Raw genomic sequence first — 24,910 nt, forward strand, 5'->3', positions numbered from 1 at the left:
GCCTGCTTCAGATTCTGTGTCTCCCTCTCTCTCTGCCCCTCCCTGCTTGCACTCTGTCTCTTGTCTTTTTCTCAAAAATAAATAAATATTTAAAGAACAAAAAGAGCTTATATTACAATCTCCTTTATCCAACTCGATTGGATATTGCTTATAAAATTTTTTTTTTGGCTAGAGTGGTTAGTCATAAAAATGTTATGTATATACCTTATTACATAGTATATATTTATAACCCAGTGTTTTGATATTAAGCCCATATCTTTTCTATGAACATAGGTCTCCTGATTGAAATTCATCATGGCCTTTCTTAAATCACATCTATGACCATTATCTTCAATATCTAGTTTCATTTTCCTTTTAGGTATGATGAGACAGTTGAAAAATAGTCCCAGTGGTTACTGTTCTAAATTTTCTAGTCTTACTTCTTGAAAATATTTTTTTAAAAAGCAACTAGACTTTATCAAATTGTTATGAAATGTTCAACGTACTCAGGGAAATGATGACTTCCAGTTCTTAAAGATTTTAAAATATTTAATCATATATTAGCAAATAAATTGGATTAAATATGTTTAGAGCAAAACAACTGATTCTTACTAGTGTATAGTCAACTCATGGGAGGATAGGTATAGGGTCATGTCTTAGTAGCCTTGACACTTACCTTCACACAGTAAGAATCAAAAGCATTGGGGCATATATGTTTCTTTCATGATTAATTTATGAGTTACTTAATGGAAGACAAAGAAATTTGTACTGTAGATACTAAGTTGATAATTTAAAAGTCTCTAAAAGTTTCATTATTATACTATAAACAGGTAGTCTGCTGTCTTCCCTATTGTCATAGTGAGTTTATTTGTACATAAAATTAAATTGTAGTTTTGGTTTGTTATCTGTCGTTCAGCACAGAACTCCCAAAACTTAGTTGCTTAAACAACTATTTTATTTTGCTCACAATTTTGTGGGTCGGGAATTTGGGAAGGATATTGATGGCTGTGTACTGTTGTGTCCTCTAGCACTGAAGCTGCCATTTCTGGAAGAGTGGGAGATTCATTAGGTGTTTTTCTCTTGATGTGGTCTCTCCACATGGCTATTTTGGGTTACTTTACAACATAGTAGTCTTAGGATAGTAAAATTTCTTCTGTGGAGAAGCATCATCCAGAGCGAGTTTTCCAAAGTACAGGAAGTGAAAGCCATCAATTTCTTAAGGTCTAAGCCTAGAAAATGGTACAGTGTCATTTCTGTCACATACTAGTAGTCAAAGCCATCATGGACCTCATTCAAGGCATGCCATAGATTGTGTGGCCATTTTAAATCTGATACAGGCTTAAATGGTGTATACAATTGATGACATTTTTATTTTTAAAGGCCTGAGAATATTTCTGGTGGATGTCAGCATTGAAGTCTGTGGAATAACACATGGGTCTATATTTAACTGATTCAAATTATAAATGAATATGAAACATCTGGAGAGAGTAGAACTGATGAAGGGTAGAATGCTGGCAGCAACATCATTATAGTAATGGCTACTGTAAAGTTCTAATTTATCAGTTCAGCTCCTGTTCTACCATTCAGTTTGAGTTATAGTGCTTCATAGCATTAAAAAAATAAAAAGGAGGAAAACAAAGTACAGTAACATATGAATTTGAGTTTTAATCTTTTGGCAGGATGCAAATCCCATTTGGTGTCCTGGTAAAAGACATTTTAGACAACAGTGTGAGTTGGTTTTAAGTGGACTAGGTCATTTTAAAATAAATTTAACGGTTGCAAGTAACTGTTTTCTTCTTTGTTACTAATGCTAGAAGTAGTGTCATTTATGTACATATGTTGGTAAAATTTACTATTGATTTTAAATATAGTATCCTTTATCATCTCTAATGATAAAGGAAAATCAGATCTTCTGAGTATCATTTCATTTCAGTGACACACTATGGTCTTTTTCGATGATCAGTGAAGACTCAGGGAAGAATATCTAAAATGGTCATTAGAAATAATTTATTTCATTAGGCTTTGTTGTACTTTGCTCTTTGAAATAATACACTTTTATTAAGATCAGCCAACATTTGAGCATGTGTTATGTTTTGTTAGATCTGAGAATATCTAGGTCAAAGAAAGTTGATTTACTCTGTCAAATGAATGTAATTAATAATGTTGTTGAATTATTTTTTGATTAAAGCAGGAATGGAAATACTCTTCCTTTCCTTGTGATTGTTTGGTGCTGGCACCTGTTTTCCTGATGGTGTCAAGAAGAATTACTTTCAGATGTTAAATCCACTATAATTTTAAGAGATCCTTCTCTTTAGGCAGAGTGGTATTTCCAGTGACTTTTAAAACATTGTTATTAGTTATGACTCACTAAATTTCTTATGTACTTTTATTCTGTTACATAATTCATAGAAATTAATATTTTTTGTAGTCATTAACTTATTTCCCTTATTTTATATCAATATATATTAGGTAGAGGCAGTTTTCTGTGGAAGAGTGTTTCTGTTTGGTTGTATTCTTTTATATATAATATAGATACCATGAGTGACAGTATAAAATTACATTTATAAGCTTAATGTCACTGTGTGTTTGTATGTATTTTAATTTGGGTAATTTCTTTTGATTTATTTTGAAGTTTACTGATTTTTTTTCTCCTTATTCTGTAGAGTCATGATAAGCCCAAAACGAATTTCCCGCTCTGATAGTGTGTTTTTAATTATCAGCATTTACATTTTCCTTTTTTTTTTTTTTTTTGGTAGTTTCCATCTGTCTGTTGATATCCATTTACATATGTTTTCTAACTTTGCATTATATTCTTATATTATGCACAGTTGCTTTTTTTTTTTTTTAAGTTCTTGTCATCTGGATCATTTCTTGGTCTAGCTTTGTTGATTTATTTGTCTCTTGAGTCATTTATTTCTTCCTTTCTCCTTCCTTTCCTTGTTTGTCTTATAATTGTTGTCACCCTTTATAAAGAAGAGTGACATAAATTGTATTTATACCATAAATTGGACATACCTCTTTTTCTTCAGGTCATTGATGTTAGGGTTTCTAAAATATACTAAATTAATGCATTATGAAACTAAGGCAGATATGTAATAAATTGACAAACTAATTCAAAGGAAAATGCATTGTAAGCCAAAACATTTTAAATGCTTTTATTTTTTTATTTTTATTTTTTTTTTTCATTTTAAATGCTTTTAAAAAAAATGTTCATTTATTTTTGGGAGAGAACAAATGGGGAGGGGCAGAGAGAGGGGGATGGAAGATCCGAAGCAGGTTCTGCGCTGACAGGCTGAAAGCAGGGATCCCATTGTGGGGCTTGAACTCAAGAACCACAAGATCCATGACCTGAGCTGAAATCAAATGCTCAGCCAACTGAGCCAGCCAGGTGCCCCTCGAAACATTTAAAAGAGAAATATTTAAGTTTCATTTTACATACTTTTTGAATGTATGTATGTATAAGTAAAAGAAAACCTTTTTATTTTAAAATAACTATAGATTTATAAGAATTTGCAAAGATAATACAGAGAAGTCCTGCTTATTACTTACCTTCCAGTTTCCCAAGTGGTTTCATTTCATGTAACTACAGTATAATATCAAAACCAGGAAACTGATATTGATAACAATGTGTGTGTATAGTTTTGTGTCATTTTATTGCATCTGTACATTTGTGTAACCATTACTACATCAAAATACAGAACTGTTCCATCATCAATAAGATCTCCTTTGTACTACCCTTTTATAGTCACTCCTACTCCCTCCTCTCCATCATTCTTTAACTTCTAGAAACCACTCATTTGTTCTCCATATTTACAACTTTGTCATTCTGAGATTGTTATATAAATGGAATTAACAGTATGTGACCTTTTGAGATTGGCTTTTTTTTCACTCAGTATAATGCCTTTGACATCTATTCAACTCATTGCGTGTTTTGATAGTTTTTTTTTTTCCTTTTTCTTTCTTTTTTTTTTTTTTTCCTTTTTAATGCTGACTAATACTTCAGTGGTGTGGATGTGGCACAGTTTGTTTATTATTTTAGGACATTTTGGTTGTTTCCAGTTTTTGGCTATTAAAAATAAAGCTATGAACAATTACGTACAGATATTTGTGTGGATGTTAAGTTTTCCTTTTTCTGAGAAAATCCCCAGAAGGTCTATTGCTAGATCTTATGGTAAGTCTTGTTTAACTTTTAAAGTAACTGACAAATACATTTTTCAGAGTGGCTGTACCATTTTATATTTGCACCATCAGTGTTTGAAAGATTTTTTCTCTACATTTTTGCCATCATTTGGTATTGTCACTGCTTTTTATTTAACCGTTCTAATAGGTGTGTAGTGATATTGCACTGTTTTCTTAATTTACATTACTCTAATAACTAGTGATATTGAATGTCTTATAATTTGCTTAATTGTCATTCTCTGCGTGTATCCTCTTTGGTGAAATGTTTATATTTCATCCATTTATCCATTTTCTAATTGGATTTTGTTTTGTTTTGTTTTGTTTTACCATTGAGTTTTGAGAGTTCTTTATGTGGACTTGAGTCCTTTGTCAGCAGATACGTGGTTTGTAGATATTTTTTCCTAGTCTGTAGCTTTTATTATGGCATTGTATTTCCTTTTCTTTTCTTTTTTTGAAATGATTTCAGACATATGGAAAAGTTACACATAGTCCAAATAATTCCTGTATACTCTTCACCCAGATTTCCCTAATGTTAACATTTTACCACATTTAAAAAATAATAATTCTCTCTGTCTCTGTGTCTCTCTCTCTCTGTATGCATCTGTGTGTGTGTGTGTGTGTGTGTGTGTGTGTGTGTGTATACATACACATATAGGCAAAAAAATATATTTATTATAACAATAGGAAAACAGTCTGAACAATAGAAATACAAAAATAAAGAACCTTCTGGATTCGGTCATGATGGCGTAATACAGATTGGATTACCATCTTACTATATTTTTACTTTTTTAATTTTTAATTACATCCAAGTTAGTTAACATATAGTGCAATAATGATTTCAGGAGTAGATTCCAGTGATTTATCCCCTATGTATAACACCCAGTGGTCATCCCAAGTGCCTTCCTTAATTTCCCTTACCTATTTAGCCCAACCCCCCACCCACAACCCCTTCAGTAACCCTCAGTTTGTTCTCTATATTTAAGAGTTTCTTGAGGTGCCTGGGTAGCTCAGTCAGTTAAGCTTCTGACTTTGGCTCAGGTCATGATCTCACAGCTTGTGGGTTTGAGCCCTGTGTCTGCTCTGTGCTGACAGCTCAGAGCCTGGTACCTGCTTCGGATTCTGTGTCTCCCTCTCTCTCTGCCCCTCCCCTGTTCGTATTCTGTGTCTCTCTCAAAAATAAATAAACATTAGAAAAAAATTAAAAAAAGTCTCTTACGTTTTGTCCCCCTTCCTGTTTTTATATCATTTTTGCTTCTCTTCCCATATGTTAATCTGTTTTGTATCTTAAATTCCATACATGGGTGAAGTCATATGATCTTTGTCTTTCCCTGACTAATTTCGCTTAGCATAATACCCTCTAGTTCCATCCACATAGTTGCAAATGGAAGGGTTTCATTCTCTTCGATTGTGGAGTAATAGTCCATTGTATGTATATATACCACATCTTTATCCATTCATCTACTGGTGGACATTTGGGCTCTTTGAATATTTTGGCTATTGTTGATAGTGCTGCTATAAACTTGGGGTGCATGTGCCCCTTCGAAACAGCACACCTTGGATTATCATCTTACTTCAAATGAGTATAATACTGGACAAGATAATGAAGCAACTATTTTTAGGCATTCAACAAGAGACAGCACAGGGCTATGGTCCTTGAAAAATAGGAAGCATAAGAAGTTTTCCCTGACCTAAGCAATGGATACCAACTAGGGTAAAGGAAACAGAGGTTAGAATTCCAACTGATGCAGTCGGAATTTGCAGGCAGGTTATTGGAGAGGGAGTTGCAAAGAAGTAACTTAAGAAATCTGCATAGGGTTTCCTTTAAATGTTAAAAATCTTAAATACATATGCACCTAATAACAGAGCTTCAAAATACATGAAGGAAAAAATGATTGTGTAGGACAAAAAGACAGATTTGCAATGGTAGTTGAAGTTTTTCTCTCTTACTATTTGTTACAAGTAGAGAGAAGAGGTATAAAAAACTTGAACACTTTCACCAATGTGACCTAGGTGACATTTGTAGACCGCTACATTTGTAGACCACTGTACCCAGTAGTTTCAGAATATACATTCTTTTCATATGCACGTGGGATTTTTACCATGTCTTTCTTTTGGGTATGTAGTGGAGAGCTTCATGATGGACATTTGGATTGTTATTGTGTACTTTTAACTTTTTTTGTGTTCAGTGGCTATGAAGTAGCAGTAGCATTCCATTGTTTTAAAATTTACATTTCCCTGGTGATCTTTGCAGTTGAGAGTCTTATTTATTCAACAAAAATACATTCAGCACCACCTCTATGCCAGTTACTTCTAGGTGCTGGAGATAAATTGGTGACCAAACTGGTAACAATTCTCGTTCTTGTGGAGGTTCTGTTTACGGTGTATGTGGGAGGCAAATAATAATTATAATTCAGTAAATATGTGAAAAAGTGGTGAGTGCTGTGCAAGGAAGGAGGAATCAGGAATGCTGAGGGGAAGGTTTTATCATTTAACATTGGATAGTTTCATGGAAATGATACTCGAACCAAGACCTGGGAGAGGTAAGAAAGGCAAATAGTTGTCTGAGGAAAGAGTATTCTAGGTAGAAAGGATAGTCCATGCAGTCTTAAAGCATTAAAAAAAAAAAAAAAAGCTGGCTACTTGTATTAATATTATCCAAAATCAACTTAAAAATCATGTTAGGGCTTGGTCATTTTATAATGGTAAAAAGTTAATTTTATAAAGAAAATATAGCATCAAATATACAGCAAAAAATGGGTAGTTATGTAGAGAGAAAGTGGTACTATTATAGTGAAAAATTTTAACTGACCTGTGATTATTGATCGATAAAGGTAAAAAAAAAATCAGCAAGGATGCAGATCTGAATAATACACTTTGTGTACATACATAGAACTTAGTATATTTATTTTTTTTTATTTAAAAAAAAATTTTTTTTTCAACGTTTATTTATTTTTGGAACAGAGAGAGACAGAGCATGAACGGGGGAGGGGCAGAGAGAGAGGGAGACACAGAATCCGAAACAGGCTCCAGGCTCTGAGCCATCAGCCCAGAGCCTGACGTGGGGCTCGAACTCACGGACCGCGAGATCGTGACCTGGCTGAAGTCGGACGCTTAACCGACTGTGCCACCCAGGCGCCCCTGAACTTAGTATATTTAAATTAAAAAAGACATATAGTCATGACTAAATCAGAGATTAAAAAGATAATGAGAAATAAAAGGCATGTTAATCAAAAGGAAGAAGTAAAATTGTTTTTGTTCACAGATGATATGATATTATATGTGGAAAACCCTGAAATTACACACACACACACACACACACACACAAATTGTTGGAACTAATAAATGAATTCAGTGAAGTAGCTGGATACAGAGTCAATACACAAAAACCAGTTGCATTTCTATACAGTAACAATGAACAATCTGAAAAGGAAATTAAGAAAACAGTTCAATTTACAGTAGCACCAAAAAAAGAATAAGATACTTACTTAGGAGTTAACTAAGGATTGAAGGCTTATACAATTAAAACTATAAAACATTTCTGAAAGAAAGACGACATAAATAAATGGAAAGGCATCCCATGTTCATGGATTGGAAAATTTAAGATTCTTAACATGTCAATACTAATCCTAAATGATGTACAGATTTAATGCAATCTCTATCAAAATCCCAATGATATTTTTTGCACAAATAGATAAGCCATCCTAAAATTTATATGGAATCTCAAGGGATGCCGAATAGCCAAAATAAACCTGAAAAATAGAACAAAGCTGGATGACTCACATTTTTTAATTTAAAAACTTACTATAAACTAAGCAATCAAAATAGCGTGGTACTGGATAAAGACAGGTATATAAATCTGTGGAATAGAATAGAAAGCCCAGAAATAAACCTTCCCATATATGGTGAAATGATTTTTGGTAGAGGTACCAAGATCATTTAATGGACAAAAGAGAGTGTTTTCAACAAGTAGTTCTGGGAAAAGTAGATATCCACATTCAACAGAATGAAGTTGGAATCTTTACTAATAGTATATACAAAAATTAATTCCTAATGGACTCTTGATCTAGTGTAAGACCTAAAACTAAAAAAGTTTAAAAAAAAATAGAGGGCAAAACTTTGACATTGGATTTAACAGTGGTGTCTTGGATATGACAGGAAGGTGTCTTGCATAAGCAAGAAAAAAGAAAAAACAAATTATACTTGATGAAAAAATTTAAAAGTTTGTGCATCAACAGGTATAAACTGTCACCAGTAAAAAGTTAACCTAAAAAATAGGAGGAAATATTTGCAAATAAAGGATTAATATCCAGGATATATAGAGGGCTCCTAAAACTCAACAACTGAAAACAAAGCACCAGATTAAAAAATGGGTGAAGGATTTGAATAGACATTTTTGCAAAGAAGGTTTGCAAATGAACTTATGAAAAGATAGTCAAAATCATTAATTTGCATTAGGGAAATACAAATCAAAACTATAATGAGTGGCGCCTGGGTGGCTCAGTCAGTTAAGTGTCTGACTTCGGCTCAGGTCATGATCTCATAGTCCATGAGTTCGAGCCCCGCATCAGGCTCTGTGCCGACAGCTCAGAGCCTGGAGCCTGCTTCGGATTCTGTGTCTCCCTCTCTCTCTATCTGCTCATGCTCTGTCTCTGTCTCTCCTCTGCTCGTGCTCTGTCTCTCTCTGTCTCAAAAATAAATAAAAACATTAAAAAAAAAAAAAAAAACTCTATCCAATATGATGGCTACTATTGAAAAAAAAAAAGAAGAAATAGTAAGTGTTGATGAGGATATAGGGAAATTGGAACCCTTGTGTGCTGTTACTGGGAATGCAAAATGGCACAGCTGTTGTGTAAAATGGTACAGTAGTTCCTCAAAAGTAAAACTAGAATTGTGATCCAGCAATTCCACTTCAAGGGAAATACCCAAAAGAATTAAAAGCAGGTTCTTAAACAGGTATTAGTACACCAATGTTAATAGCAGTATTTTTCATGATAGCTAAAACATGGAAACAACCCAAATATCTATTGAGAAGTGAATGGATAAACAAAATGTGGTATACATTAAACTATTATTCAGCCTTAAAAAGGAAGGAATTTCTGTCATGTGCAACAATATGGAAGAACTTTTAAGGACATTGTGCTGTGTGAAATAACCTGTCACAGCAAGGCAAATACTATATTATTCCAATTATGTGAGATACTTAGAGGAGTCATAATCATAGAGACAGAAAGTAGAGGAATGGTTGTCAGGGGTTGGGGAGGAGGGGAATGTGGAGTCATTGTTTAACATGCAGAGTTTTAGTTTTGTGAGATGAAAAGTGTTTTGGAGATGGATGGTGGTGATTGCACAACAGTATGAATGTTCTTTATGCATTGTATAAGCTATACAGTGTACTGAACTGTACAATTAAAATGGTTAAGATAATAAATTTTATGTTTATTTTAGCACAGTAAAAAACAATATAATGACAATATTCTTAGCAACTATATGTCAACTGTTTTTTTAAAAAACTTAGTCACATTTCTAGAAAAATATTGAGGGAGAAATTAAAAGTCTGAATCATCCTATAATTATAAGAAATAGAATCTTCCCACAAAGAAAGCAACAGGCCCAGATGTTTGCTAAGCAAGTTTTTACCAAAATTTTAAGAAATAGATTATTCCAATCTGTTGCAATCATTTTAATTAATAGAAGAGGGGTATTGCACCAGCTAGTTCTGAAAGCCCTCCATAACCCTGATTTCTAAAACAGATGAAGACATTACAAGAAATGAAAATTACAGGGGCAACTGGGTGGCTTAGTCAGTTAAACATCCGACTCTTGATTTTGGTTCAGGTCATGATCTCACAGTTGTGAGATCTAGCCCCACATTGGCTCTGTGCTGAGTGTGGAGTCTGCTTGAGATTCTCTCATTCTCTGCCTCTGTCTCAAAATAAATAAACATTTTAAAAAATGAAAATTTTCTCATGACTGTAGATGCAGAAATCTCAAATAAGATATTAGCACATTGAAACCAACTTTGTAAGAGAAGGCAGACACTATTGCCATGTTGGGTTTATTTCAGGTATACAAGAATGGTTTAATATTATATGATACATAAATGTAAATGATGACAGGAGATTAAAAAGAGAAAAATCATGATAAGTTCAATAGATAACAAAAATTTGATAATCAATGTAAATTCATGGTAAGAATGCTTAGTAATTAGGAAAATAGGGAAATTCTTTAATCCGCTGGGATAATTAAAAAGTCATCAGCACATAGCTTTTAAAGTGGGGAAATATTAAAAACACTTCCTTTAAAAACAGGAATGATATAGGCATGGTTGCCACCCATCTATCACCCATTCTAGTTATTATTGCTACGTAACAAGTCCTGTTAATGACATAAAACAGCTATTATGCTCATGGATTCTGAGAGTCAGACTAAGAAGGCTTGTTACTGATCCACCCTTGGTAATACATCTCAGTGGTATGACTTGAACACTAGACTTGATGACTAGGGGATGGGATCATCTGGAAGTATGTTCATATATCCGGTGATTGGATATCAGTTGGTAGTTTGGGGACTCAGGCAGTCAGTTGGAAAATTTACATATGGCTTCTCTATGTGGTCTGTCCAGATGGTGTGGTTTGGCCTTTTTCACATCATGGCAGCTAGGTTCTAAGTGCAAGGAGTACTAGAGCAGAAATGCAGTGCATTTTTATGCACTATCTGGGGAAGTTATACAGTGTTAGTTCTGGTGTTGTGTATTGGTTGTGGAAGTTGTAATTATCTACATAGATTCAAGGGGAAGGACAGAGACTCTACACATCATTGAGAGAAGTATGAATGTTCTAGTCTTAGAAGAATATGTGAGTTGGGAGATGTTTTTGTCTCTATCTTTGGAAAATATAATCACTACCTTGCCTCTTGTGTTGGAGGACATAACCAATGCTTTAAGATAAGAAAAAGTAATTAGAGGTGTTAAATTTGGAAAGGTAGAAATGAAAAGTATTATCTGGAGTCAGTATGATCACTTACATGTAAAGTCAAAAGAATATAGGTAAATTATTGGATGTAAGAGTTTTGCAAAGATGAATATATATAGACAGACTAGTATACAGAAAGTAATTGTATTTTTTGTAACAGTGACAGTTAGCAAACATACTTTAAAAGGACGTTAAAATAGTATCATGGGATATCAATAGTAATAAACAGCAAAGACATATAAGACTTCTTTAGGGAAAATTGTACTACTCTATTAGTAGACATTAAAAAAGACTTAATCACTGTATATTTGAGTTGTAAGATATACCATGTTCATGGGCAGAATGGCTGAATATCAAAGACTTCATTTCTACTGAAATAATTCTACATCCAGAAACAAATCCACTTATTTATGGAGCTTTGTATCTGATAATGATGGAATATCAGATTAGTGAGGAAAGAAGTTACTATTTAATAAGTGAAATTGACAAAAAAAAATGGATCCCTGCATCCACCATATATAAAAGTTAAATTGCAGATTGTTTAAATATGTAAGTGTCAAAAATAAAATATTAACTTTGTAGAAACTATGGGTGTATATCTTTTAGACCTAAGGATAGTAAAGGATTTAAAAACAAAGGCTAAAAATTGCAAAGTTATAAAAGAATAGATTAATAGAGTTAACATACTAAGAATTTTTGTTCATCAAAAGCTACCTTCAAGGAAGTGAAAAAATAAGTTATAAAATGGAGGATATTTGCAATATACAAAGCTGACAATGATTAATATCAAGAATATTTTTTAAAAGTTGTATAAATCAAAAGTCACAGACAAAAAAGCTATTTCACAAAGTAGGTATTTCACAAAAGAGTATATGGTAAATAATCATGAAGAGATTTCAAGTTCATTAATAATTGGGGAAATCAAATTAGGTATACACAGTGAGATACCATTTAAAACCAAGTGTTGGAAAGGGGGAGGATTCACAGAACTTTTGTACATTACTCTACAACTACAATTTCTGCAACCATTTGGAAAATAGTTTTTCATGATCCCGTGAAGTTAAATTTAGACAAACTTTACAACCCAGTGATTTTACTTGTAGGCATATACCCAAGAGAAATACTGTGTATATGCAAAAGTAGATGTCTTGGAGAATGTTCATAGCAGTTCTGCTCTCAATAACAAAGTAGACACTCAAATGTCTACTGACTGGAAAGTGACCGAATAAACTGTGGTATATTATGGTAGTTAAAAAATGAATGGTAGCTGAAATAATACTAGTGACATAATATGTGAAAAAGTTGTCTGCCAAATTTATATGTCATGGGATACCCTTTAAAAATAGCCAAAATAAAAATAGTATACTTTTTGGTAGTAGTTACAGATGAGATAAAACTTTATTAATTTGAAAGCAGGGGAATGATGAAAAATAAATTGAGAATTGTGTCCTAAGGAAGGGTTACATGTAATTTATTGTTAGGATCTTTAGTTTATGCTTGGTGGTGGGTTTCCATAAGCTGATTTTATAAAAAAAAACAAAAGTAGTAATAATAATAATAAAAGTAACAACAACAATACCAGATGCGTGCTTTAAGGCAGGGATATGACAGGGAGGCCTGCATGTAGCTAGAACAGAGTAAGTTAGGGGGGGTTATAAATGAGGTCAGGGAAGCACTGGGGGCCTCTGATTAGATCTAATAGAAGAAAAAACACATTTTTAACAGGGGTTTAAAGCTATTTATGAATAAAGTATTTGAACACTAAGTTTATAATTTCACTCTTGTCTATCCAGAAGAGTTTTGTGGATATTGTATCAGAATAACCATGTTCCAGGTAGATGTGATTAGTAAATATATCTATTCAGATAAATGGGACTTCACTATAAACAGAAAAAAATGTAAATGAGAGCATTTGAAACCATAAAAGAAGTGAAACACTTTCTTATTGTAGAGAGCATTAAATTTGTGATCTTCTGCACCTGATAATGTCAACACTGTTTTTACTGTGTTGTATAATATTTTTCTCTATTTTTTCTTGTATAGTGTGTCCTTTTATGCCTTAATATTGTGATATAATTGTAGGCTTTTTATAGAACTTATTTTTACTTTAAAAAATTTTTTTCTTTTTAAATGTTTTTTATTTTTGAGAGAGAGAGAGGAGAGAGAAAGAGCAGGGGAGGGGCAGAGAGAGAGAGAGAGAGAGACAAAATCCCAAGCAGGGCACAGGTTCTGAGCTGTCAGCACAGAGCCCGATGTGGGGCTTGAACTCATGAGTCATGAGATCATGACCTGAGCTGAAGTCAGACGTTTAACTGACTGAGCCACCCAGGCGCCTCCTTATTTTTACTTTTAATGATTAATGCCAATGCAAGTCACAGCTTTGTCTTCGTGCTTACTTTGCTTATCAGTGAGGCTCCAAAGTTCATGCCTCAAAGAGATGGATTTTTCATTCTTAGTTTGAAAGCTTTGGAGTTGACATTGACATGATAGTCTTAGAGTTTAAAACTTCATTGTTTTATAAGGAGTTGTCCAGTGTGATAAATGGATTGGAGAGCAGGGTGACTAGTAAGTTCTGATAATTTTCAAGAAATAGTGGTAGATATCTGGATCACAGGGATGATCACTAGAGGAGAAAGGAAAGGAAGAGTGGAGAAACTAATATAGGATTGAATAACATACTTGACTACGGTGTAAAGCAAAGAATAAAAGGTGACACCTAGCTTCTGCATTTTGCATGGATTAAAGAATGATGGCAATATTATTGACTGAAAATGACATATTCAGAATAGAAAATATTTAGAAAGTTCTTTTTTTGTTGTTGAAACTTAAAAAGAAATTTTTTTGTTTTTTTGTTTTTGTTTTTGTTTTTTTATGGGGCACCTGGGTGGCTCAGTCGGTTGAGTGTACAACTTCAGGTCAAGTCATGATCTTGCAGATCATGAGTTTGAGCCCCGAGTCAGGCTCTGTGCTGACAACTCAGAGTCTGGAGCCTGTTCGGATTGTGTCTCCCTCTCTCTCTGCCAATCCCCTACTCAACGTTCTCTGTATGTCTCTCCTTTCAAAAAATGAATAAACATTAAAAAAAATTTATCTTTTTTTAATGTTTATTTTTGAGAGAGAGAGCCCATGCATGAGTGGGGTAGGGGCAGAGCAAGACTTGGACAGAGGATCCAAAGCAGGCTCTGTGATGACAGCAGAGAGCCCAATGTGGGGCATGAACTCGCTAACCGTGAGATCATGACCAGAGCTGAAGTTGGAGGCTTAACCGACTGAGCCACCCAGGTGCCCCATTCAGGAAGTTCTTTATGAAAAAGAAAGGAATTTGATTTTAGTCATAGAATAATATATTTAGAGGATCTTACAATGCAATATCTTAGAAGTCATGTAATCATTTTTTTCATTTTACATATGAGGTCACTGAGGTCGAGAGAGGTGTGGTGATTTGGCCAGAGTCACATGGTTCATATATAAATTCTTATATGACTGCAGGGTATGGATGTATTAGTGATGAGGATGGTAGCAGAAACTAGGTTATAAAGGGTCATTCATTTCAGCCTGACTAGTTTCTAGATTTTTTTTTTATCTCTGCAGCAAGGGTTTCTTCTATGGTTTGTCTGCAGCAAGGTCTTCTATGCTGTTTTCAAGCCCAGCTAGTATTCTTATGACTGTTGTTGTAAATTCTTGTTCAGATATATTGCTTCTATCTGTTTTGAGCAAATCCCTGGCTGTGGTTTCTCCTTGATCTTTCTTTTGGGAAGAATTCTTCCATCTTGTCATTTTGTCTAGGTTTCTGTCTTTTGCGTGTTATGAAAGCTTGTTATGTTTCTTGCTCCTGAGAGTAATGTTATATTAAGAAGGGGTCATACACTGTCCAGGGCTTGGCACAAAGGTTCATTAATTTCTTGCTAAGAATTTTGACTTTGTAAAGTAACAAGGAGCCACTGAAAGGTTTTAACTAGGTGAGTATTTAAAAAGATCACTTGGGTAGCAGAGTGGAGAATGGAGTAGAAAGGAGAAAATTGGAAACAGAACTGTTTTGAAGGCTGATGGTATAAGCCAGATGAAATATAATGGGGCTCTAACTAGAGTAAAGATTTGGATACTGAGTGGAGGAGATGGATTCTAGAGGTGTTTAGGACGTAGGATTTGGTTATTGATTGGATGTATGAGGTGAGAAAGAAAAGGAGGCAAAGGTGACTGCAGGATTTTGTCTTGGCCAGCTGTTTTGTAGATGGTAATACCAATCACTGGGTGAAGGTATTTTGGAGGAACAGTAAATTGACTTTGATGGGAGAGATCTTGAGTTCAGTTTTGGTTGTATTGAATTTGAGGTGCCTGCCAAATTGGAAAAGTGACTATTCAATTGTCTGTTGTTTATGTGGGTCTGGAGCTCAGGAGGTGGATCTTAACTAGAGATTTCTTAGCTTGTATTTTAAGTGAGTCCAGGGAGTGTTTCTGAAGTGAGATAAAAAGAAGGGGTAGGTTGGAGTATTTAGGAACACCATCATCTAACTGGAAGGTAGAAGAACCTACAAGGGAGATTGAGAAGAAGCAGCCAGAGAAATAGGAAGAAAGAGGGAAAAGAAGTATGGTTGTCTTGTAAACCACGGGGTGAGAGTGTTTTGAGAAGGAAAGACTGGTCAAATGTTGTTAGTGTTCAAATAAGACAAGGAATTGAAAGTGTCTTTTTGCATTTAGTGAAAAGGAGGTAATTGGTTGCAGGCATGGGCTGTAAGAATACAGCACTTATGAAGTTGAGCTGTGAAAAGGAGAGGTCTGTGGTTGGAGAAGAATGTGTAGTTGAGGATGGTTTTGCTTTTGTTTTTGTTTTGTTTCATTTTTAAAGATGTAGGAACTGGAGCATGTTTCAGTGTTTTGGGAAGAGCCAAATAAGAGGAGGAAGTTCAGTATTTAAGAGAAAGAACGATTGAGAGAGCCAAGTCTCTGAAAACACAGATGGAGGAATTAGCTTTAAGAACATAGAGGGATTCCTCCTTCAGTGTGAGCAGAAGAAAGTGGGATAGCTTGGTACAGATGCTGGTAACTATAGTTTTGGTAGAAAGAAGTTAAGGAACTTCTCTAAAAATGCCTTCTGTTTTAGCAGGAGGATTGGTCATGTGTTTTGAATACAGAAAGGAATGAAAAGGTTGGAAGTTTGAGGAGTATTGAGAATCTTTGACACAGTTTCTGGAGAATTAGAGAGAAAAAAATGGGTATGGATAGGCAGCACTGTGAATCCAGTGAATTACAGTGAATTGTCTTAAGTTCTCGGCAGAAGTTAGGTAATTGGATATTGGTGGTGGTTCTTGGGGAGAGCCATTATCAGTTGCCTTGTACCACTCCAGATTTGAGTCAGTTGAGAAGTAGAACCAAGTCATAGGAATCAGAAAAGTGCTCTTATTATTAAAGGTTTAATGTAAATGTGGTTTGGACTGAGGTGGAAATGAGGTCTCTCACAAGTTCTCTTCTGAATTCCTATTACTCATCTAGTCACAAGCTAAAAAACATGTCTTCATGCTAAGGAAATGAAGTTTTTCTCTGATGAGCTTCACTCATGGGAGCTGCACTGGAGGAATAACATGTTAACGGGCACACAGTTCCCAGTGAGGAACTCGAAGAGCTTGTACTGTGTATGCACAGTACTGTGTATGGGAATTCTATACATTAATCTCACCCAGTAGGACACCTATGGATGACCTCCTGTCACTTATTTTGATTATTTTTCTCTTGGAGAGAAGTAAAGATGAGAAAGAGACTGTAGTATTTCTTAAATCTTGTTTCCTTCTATCTAGAGGACTGTGTCCTCTTTTAAAATGTGAGAAGAGGTGATATCTACCCACTAATATTCATTGAGGGCGGAGATTTTGCCAGATAGGGGTATAATTCATACAGTGAGAATTTTGAGTTGACAGTAAAATAGCCATACAAAAGTATTTATTATTTGGTTGGAAATATATGACTGAACCCAGTGAGGTGGTTAATTTTGGAAAATTTGAGTGGAGCATTAAGATCATTAGAGTGAATGTACTCTTTCAAGGAGAAGATGAGACAGGATCATAGATCCATCAGCTGAGGGAAAGATTGCCCTGAAGGAGTTAGAGGAGGTAGAAGAGTTAACCAAAGAGGTTGGAAAATAGAAGAATTAGCCAAAGAGTTGGAAAATAGGTAAGCATTTGGAGAGTCTAAGTGTTTTGCAATTTTTGTTTCTTGTTACCTGCTGGGATATGTAAATTTTCTTGAATGAAGGCTGGCAAAGACAAAAATTTAAGTACAGGTGAAAATTATATAAAGGAAAATATTTAGTTACTAGAACTATTAATTGTTTTGGGGATATTTTCCTATCTGATCATTTATGAATAGAATGTTTTTCAGGTAGTGAATATCTCAGTTTTTTAACTTGTGACGATATTTTGCCATTGGCAGTGGTATTTATAGTATAGCAATTATTTTGTAATTCTGCTTCATCCGGAAAGTGTCAAAGTTATTATTAATCCTAATAATAATTGGACACTTAAGAGAGAGGAGTGTAGAGCATAATTTCTTTTAAGATGTAGGCCTTCAAACTCATGCCTTAATATGCATAGAGCTGTTTTAGTGCTAGCAACTTGATCCTCTACCACTCAAGTTCCAACATGTTTTTCTTGGAGAAGTAAAAGGGGAAGGGAAGTCATGTGGGAACTATTAGCAACTCATTTGTTTTCATTTAGTGGTTTATTCCAAAAGCACTGATTCAAAAATATTTTTTGAGACCCTACTGTGTGCTAGGAACTGCTCAGTTGAAGGTACCAGAGAGTTAAAAGTAGATAAAATTGTCCCGACACTACCTCAGAAGAGCTTACAGAAAATTAGGTAAATAAATAATATCCTTGAACAGGTAAGCCTGAAATTCTGATCTTAGATGGTTAGACTCTTTAAGGTAGTTCGGTCTTAGTGGCTATTAATTTTTAACCTTAACTAAGAGGTGTGTGTGTGTGTGTGTGTGTGTGTGTGTGTGTGTGTGTGTGTGTTTCTTTTGTTCTGCTTTCTCCTTAACAATTTATGTTTGCCCAGGATAGTAAAAAAAAAAAAAAAAAAAAAATCAGTTGTCTATTGCTTCTAGGAAAAATGGCATGAAAAAGGATCAAATGGAAAAATACTGTGACTGTGAGGATGTTGGTTAGCCAGTAGTTTTTCAGATGGGCTAGAGATTGAAGTGCTAAGTGGACAGTGTTAACTAGTAGGACACTTAGGGATGATTGAATCATTTGGATGATCTCCGGAGATTGTACTTTTTGAGTCACTCACCTAAGGTTTTTGTTTTTTTTTTCTTAGACTTTTTTTCCAGCTCTGGTGTTTGAGGTATGCTTTTCCATTTTGTATAAACACTTAAAATAGATGTTAATGAATAAATGTTATAAAGGAGATTAACATGAAAAATTTTAATTTTTTCACTGGTTAAATACTAATTTAAAGCATTTATGCCTTTGTTTATAGTTTTGTTAAAAGTAACTTTCCCTGAATTTTATTTTTCCAAATATTTTGATAGAAATAATAGATGGTTGGTCATTGTGCCATGATGTCTTCTAATACTGTTGTTAAAGAAATCAGTTATATGTGCCCACAGTTTAAAGTTGTAAAATACTTGTTATGAAATAACCATCTCCTATGCCTGCTCTTCTCTTCTAGCCTCTCCTTTTCTTGTTTTCTAGAAGCAAGATGTTTAGTACATATGGTTGATAATTTTAGTGTTTACCAGTATATCCCTAAACATGTTTATTATTGCTACTTCTTCATTTTTCAGTTTCATACCCAGCAACTTTCCAATATGGAAGATGAAGCTTTAGCTGTCTTTCATCACCCTCTCTATACTTCATACCACATGCTTCTTCTTTCTCTTAGCTTTCAGATACGGTTTTAGTATAATTTTGGTGCCGTTAGTTATTCATTGTTTATTATTGCCATGTAAATAGTATTCATGGCTAAAAAATATAGTACTGTTACAATGTTTACTTTTCCTGTCCAACGTATTATTTTTTCTTTTTTTAATTTGGTTAATGTTTTAGTCACTAATTCAACTCTTAATTCTCCCACAGTTTTTCTTTTCTAATCCCATTTCGTCCTTGTGTCTTATTCTCTTGGTTTACTCTATAGAATGGGAAATAAAAATTTTGACACTTTGAAGTATGAATATGACTTTAGTCTTCCCACACATTTGTTATTTGTTGGTTTGGCTGATTTTAGAATTCTATCTGCTAATCATTTTCCCTCATAATTTTAAAAGCATTGTTCCCTTGCCTTTCACCTTCCAGCGATGCTGTTGTGAAGACTCTAATGTGATTGTATTCTTTATTCTTCGTACGAAACCTATTTTATCTCTCTGGGAGCCTGTAGGATCTTTTCCTTGTCTCTACTGTGCCTTAGTGTGGGTTTGTTCTTCTATTTTCTTGGATACTTGAGGAACTATTAAATCTGGATATCGTATCCTTTAGTTTTAGAAAATTCTCTTTTTCTTTCTTTCTTTCTTTCTTTCTTTCTTTCTTTCTTTCTTTCTTTCTTTCTTTCTCTCTTTCTTTCTTTCTTTCTTTCGAGATAGAGAGAGAGAGAGAGAGAGAGAGCATGAACAGGGTAGAAGGGCAGAGGGAGAGAGAGAATCTTAAGCAGACTCCATGCTCAGCACAGAGCCTGATGTGGGGCTCGATCCCATGACCCTGGGATTATGACCTGAGCTGAAATTAAGAGTTAGACACTAATGGACTGAGCCACCCAGGTGCCTCTAGAAAATTTTCTTGAATTATTTTGTTGATGATTTCTTTCCTTTTGTTTTCTCTACTTTGTCTTTCTAGAATTCCTGATAATTAGATATTGCATATTCTGGACTGGATCTTTTAATTTTCTTATGTTTTTACTCTGACTTTTCATTTCTTTTTCTTTTATACTCCTCTTTTAATAGGAATTTCCTCAGCTTTAGTTTCCGCCCTGCAATTTTCATTTCTGTAATCATTTTTATTTTCAAGACCTTAGTCTAGGTGCACATCCCTCTCTCATTTCTTCCCCTTCTTCCCCGAAATGAAGGCTTCCTGTTCTTATTCCATGCATGCACTATCTTCTGTTGTTAATTCTCTGAAAGTACTAGTTATGTTTTTATTTTTTGAAAATTTTCTTGTGTAGTCTCTGTTTCTTTCTCTTTGGTTTGGTCTCTTATTTTTTATATTAGATACTTTCTTCGTATCTTTTATTGTCCTTGGCCATCTGCTCATATGTAAGAGTGAAACACTACTAATAAAGTAACAAACACTTATATAATACTTAGAATGTGTCAGAGACTGTTGTAAGTGCTTCATCTATTTTATTTATTTAATCCTTATAATGACTTTAAGAGTTAGTTACCATTATTATTATTAGTAGTAGTAGTAGTAGTAGTACTAGTAGTATCTCTGTTTGACAGATGAGGAAACTGAGGTACACAGTGTTTAAATAACTTGCCCAGTGTAACACATTTAAGTAGCAGAACTAGAATTTGAATCGAGGCAACCTGACTTGATAATCTTTTCGTTTAGCCTTTATACTGTTCATTATTTTACTGAAATCAGTAGCAAGTTGGAAATTTTCTGCATATGGATAGGATTTGTCAAAGTAGTGATAGCTGAGTGAACTTTTTTTTTTTTCTTGGTGGTGCCTCTGATGACGTCCTTTTCATGAGTTGATTAGATTCACCAGAGAAGAATCTTCTACTGATGACTAGAGATTGAAACCTAGCTGCTGGCAGTTTGGTTGCCAAGTGATGAAAGAGGACTGGGAGAATGGGTCTCAGTATTGAATACAACTTTGACTTAGTCCAGCTGTCTCGGTGTCCTCTAATCCAGAGACCCTTGGCTTTACCCTGTCCAGGGAATAAACCCAGTCTTCTGCTGTGATGAAGAACTATAAGTTTTCCTGTTGTGCAGATTGTAGAAGGGGATCTTGGGATATATCTGCCACTTTTATTTTGAGTCTTACCTTTACACAACTTTCATTGACATGTGTTCCTAAGCCTTTTGTGGATTCTTTGATGTAAATGTGATTGATCCTTATTTTCTGCACTAGTAGTTTTAGATTCATCTTTCTTGTATTTGCTTTCAGAATTTTTTGCAGTATTCTCATTTCACATTCTCTTTGACCCTGTGTTTATGCAGAAGCAAACAATCAAAACAAATCTTTGCTATCTTTTAGGAAAAGACTAATAAAATACATGTTCTTAATGTGCCATTTAAAATTCTTTGTTAGGTCTGTTGAAATAGATTTCTCAAATATCTCCCCCCTGAAGCATTTATGATGCTCCTACTAGATATATCACATCTGTAAATCTTTCCTTCCACCTTAGACACTTTTTCTTCTTTCTTAAGGCTCTTTTATAGCTCATGTTATTAAAATTTGCATTTTTTTTACACTCTTCCCCCCACCCCACTCTTCCTAGACTGTAACACCTTGAGGATCTTGACTGCTCAGTTCTACAGAGTCACGTAATAAAAATTTGTTACATTAAGTGTTGTATATATGTTTTCCTTGTAAAATATCAGCAATATATTAAATACTGAGAATAATAAAGGAGGGAATTTATATACTAGCACAACAGAAGAGATCAAATTCAGATATAAAGAAGTCTGAGAATTGTTAAACTAGATACTGTGAAATCTTTCAATGTAGATACCTAATCATAACAAAGTATGCATCTTATCTCCTGCCATGACACCAAAAGATGAACTAATGATCTGCCAATTTTTTGGTCCGGCTCATGACTCTATAACTTATGTGACAGGTATATTTGGTGTTGCTGTATTATAGTTGTAATTTAATGGGATATAATGTTAAATGCTAGAAATATTTTAAAAAAGGATAAATGCGTTTTAGATAAAATACTGTTTTAAATGTGATGGAGTAGCTAAATCTGTAAAGAAGACCACACTTGTAATATTTCTTTTTAAAAACTAATTTTTGTGTTTTGTATTTAGTAAAATTGATTTTTACAAATCAGTGCTGTTAATATTACTTCCTCCTGCTCTTTGTGAGGCTTAGAAAGAAACAGCAACTATTGCAGGATTTGAAAGTAAATTATTTGGAGAAATATTAATGCTTTAAAATAATATTTCTCTAATTATTGTATTTTAAGAAACTCAAGGCACATTTATTCTTTTTTTTTTAAGTTTATCTATTTTGAGAGAGAGAAAGAGAGCCAGAGAGGGGCAGAGAGAGAGGAAGAGAGAGAGTCCTAAGTAGGTTCTGCACTGTCAGCGCGGTACCCAAAGCAGGGCTCCATGTCTATCTCACAAATCATGAGATTAGGACCTGAGCCAAAGTTAAGAATATTGGATGCTTAACGGACTGAGCCACCCACATGCCCCAAAACACATGTATCTTTTAAAATGTGTTAATATTTCATTTCTTTGAAAATAAAGTAGAAGACTACCATCTGCATTTTAATATGTAGAGGTTGTTGGGGTATGGAAAACATCAATTCTTTTGTAGAGTTAAATCAGTACTTAAAAAACTGATGGTGTTTAGTTCATTACCACATGCAAACAAGCTGAAATGATTGCTAAATATGGCTATTTGTTTTTGTTTGCAAGTTTTCTGGTATCTTACAAATAATTTATTGGGATGTAATTTACAAAACACATAGAAGCATTACTCTAGAAATTCTATTTTTTTGACCATATTATTTGGATATAGTGTGGTAGATGCTAAAAATATTTTTTAATTGTCTACTGAGATTCGTGGGATACATGTGGAAAACACAAACTTAGTGTTTATAGTTAGACTTGGTTAATTCTCAGTATCCATGTCACTCTTATTTCATAATTTCTTCATAAAAAATGTAATCACATACAGATTTCTATTTGCTTGAGACACAGAATTAATGCGAATTCCATTTTAAACTAACCACCATCAAAAGTTTCTGAAAGTCTGGTTTGTATTTTTTAAGTGTTGTATGTGGATGACTTGGTTAGCTCTGATTTTTTTGAGAAATACATCTTTAAAAAATTTTCATCAAACTACTAAATTGTAGGTAACGGTGACAACAGTGGTATCTCATCTTGATTAATTTAATGTCTTTCCTTTTTTAATGTACTTCTGTCTACATATATTCCTTTTAGTGTCATTACCTACTGTGTTTCTGTGAATATACGTTTTCTTTGTCTATTAAAACAATCCTTGAGATTGTGTTTTACTGTGTATTTTTCTCTGACTAGTTTTTGAAAATATTTTTGAAGGCATTAATATTAATTTCATTGACAAGGCAAGACATGACTATAGATTACTACTGCTTCATCACTTAAAGCAAAGTACCTTAGAAAATCCCTTTAGAATTATCGCTTAACATGGTTTAATTTGTTTTGCTGTTTTTTTTTAGAAGTTGGAGAAGGTTGTTTTCCTATAATCAGGTTCATCTTGTATTAGTGAGTCAAGGAAACTATAATTAATAATTTGGATAGTTCACTTTTGAAAGATAAGAACGGAAACCAGTTATTGACTAGAGTAGTACTTGGGCCGCTGAATCACAATTTATTATAAACTTATTTTTCATCTAAATGTATACCATCTATTGCTTGTTTTACTTTTCAGGGCTTTTTGGTTTTTTAGTGGTTTGTTAGATAAAAGCTTTTTCTTTTTATTCTTCTTAACGCCCAGGTACTCATGTTTTTTTCCTTCCGTTTTTATGACACACATTTAGGACAAAATAAAGCATGGATTATCTTAACTGCTTGTCTGTCTTAACATAGTTTAAGTGTAAAGAAGAGAGGAATTCAGGATATTCACTTGTGTTTTTCTCTTCGCTGGTCTCTCGTGAATACATGACTTGATTTATCTTGATCAGCCTAGTAACTTGCTCCACATTTTTCCAAAAGTGCAAAGTAGTTTCAGCTAAAAATACACATATCAAAATGCTCCAGAAGTTGTGGCCACAGCTCAAAAATGCTGATCAGTTTTGAAAATCTAAATCAACCTCGGCCATGAAACCGAGGGAAGAACCTTTGTGGTAGGGGACAGATTTCCAAAAATTCACCACAGTCCTGTTCTTAGCTGGAGTTTGTGCTGATGTTGCCAGACAACTGAGGAATAGATGCAAAAAGCAGGAAGCATTATTGAATTGAGCCCTAGCGCCAATTTGGGAAAAGCAAATTAAAATGTAAAAGAATATTTTTCCACTCCTGGCGTCTCAACACAAATGGCAAAATACATGGTTGCTGAAAAAGTCACAGCAATTGCTAATTTTGCCTGAATGGCTAATTTTGCCAACGCCCCCCCCCCAGTCTTTTTGCATTAAAAAATGCATACCCATATAGTTTTTAAAAAGTAGTTTCTTAAAACCCAAATGAAATAGTTTTAGTTTGCAAGTCAAAATGTATATACATTTAAGTAAGAAAAATATTTTGACGTAAATAACTGTGTGTGTGGGCTTGTTTCAATGTCTTCTGATATTTTTCAGGTGTACTTGAAGAATGGATGATGATGATTTTGGTGGTTTTGAGGTATGTGCAATTACCTTATTTTGCTTATGTAATTGCTTTAACTTTGTGGGATTATAATGGAGTATACTATTTTGAAAATGTATTATCTGTCATTGGTACTCAGGATCATTTCTTGATCATCTTTAATGTAAAACTGGAATAAAAAAATGAAATCAAGGAGAATTAAAATATATCCCTTTTGAAAGATAAAAATGATTTATTATTATTGAACATCTGGCCATGCCCATTAGAATGGTTTGAATTGAAGCAATTAAGTGCTACTAGTGGAAGCATTAAAGAAGTTGTAAAAACTGT

At 34.0% G+C, this 24,910-nt stretch overlaps 1 protein-coding gene across 23 annotated transcripts in view; it reads left to right on the plus strand.

Moving 5' to 3' along the window:
• Positions 1 to 24,910, plus strand: part of CCDC91 (coiled-coil domain containing 91) — a 387,168-nt gene that overhangs the window by 55,618 nt on the left and 306,640 nt on the right. For 17 of the 23 annotated variants that reach the window (XR_006709146.1, XR_006709147.1, XR_006709148.1 and 14 more), the window contains one exon: positions 24,574 to 24,616. Coding sequence is in view for 20 of the 23 variants with exons in the window: in XM_045465034.1 (XP_045320990.1) it covers positions 24,574 to 24,616 (43 nt within the window). In the remaining 3 variants the exon portion in view is untranslated. Of the gene's footprint in view, positions 1 to 18,440; positions 18,468 to 24,573; positions 24,617 to 24,910 lie in introns of all 23 variants that reach the window. The other 6 variants (XM_045465047.1, XM_045465042.1, XM_045465043.1 and 3 more) reach the window with 1 other exon arrangement.

The sequence above is a fragment of the Leopardus geoffroyi genome, chromosome B4 (assembly GCF_018350155.1).
Source record: "Leopardus geoffroyi isolate Oge1 chromosome B4, O.geoffroyi_Oge1_pat1.0, whole genome shotgun sequence".
NCBI lineage: Eukaryota > Metazoa > Chordata > Mammalia > Carnivora > Felidae > Leopardus > Leopardus geoffroyi.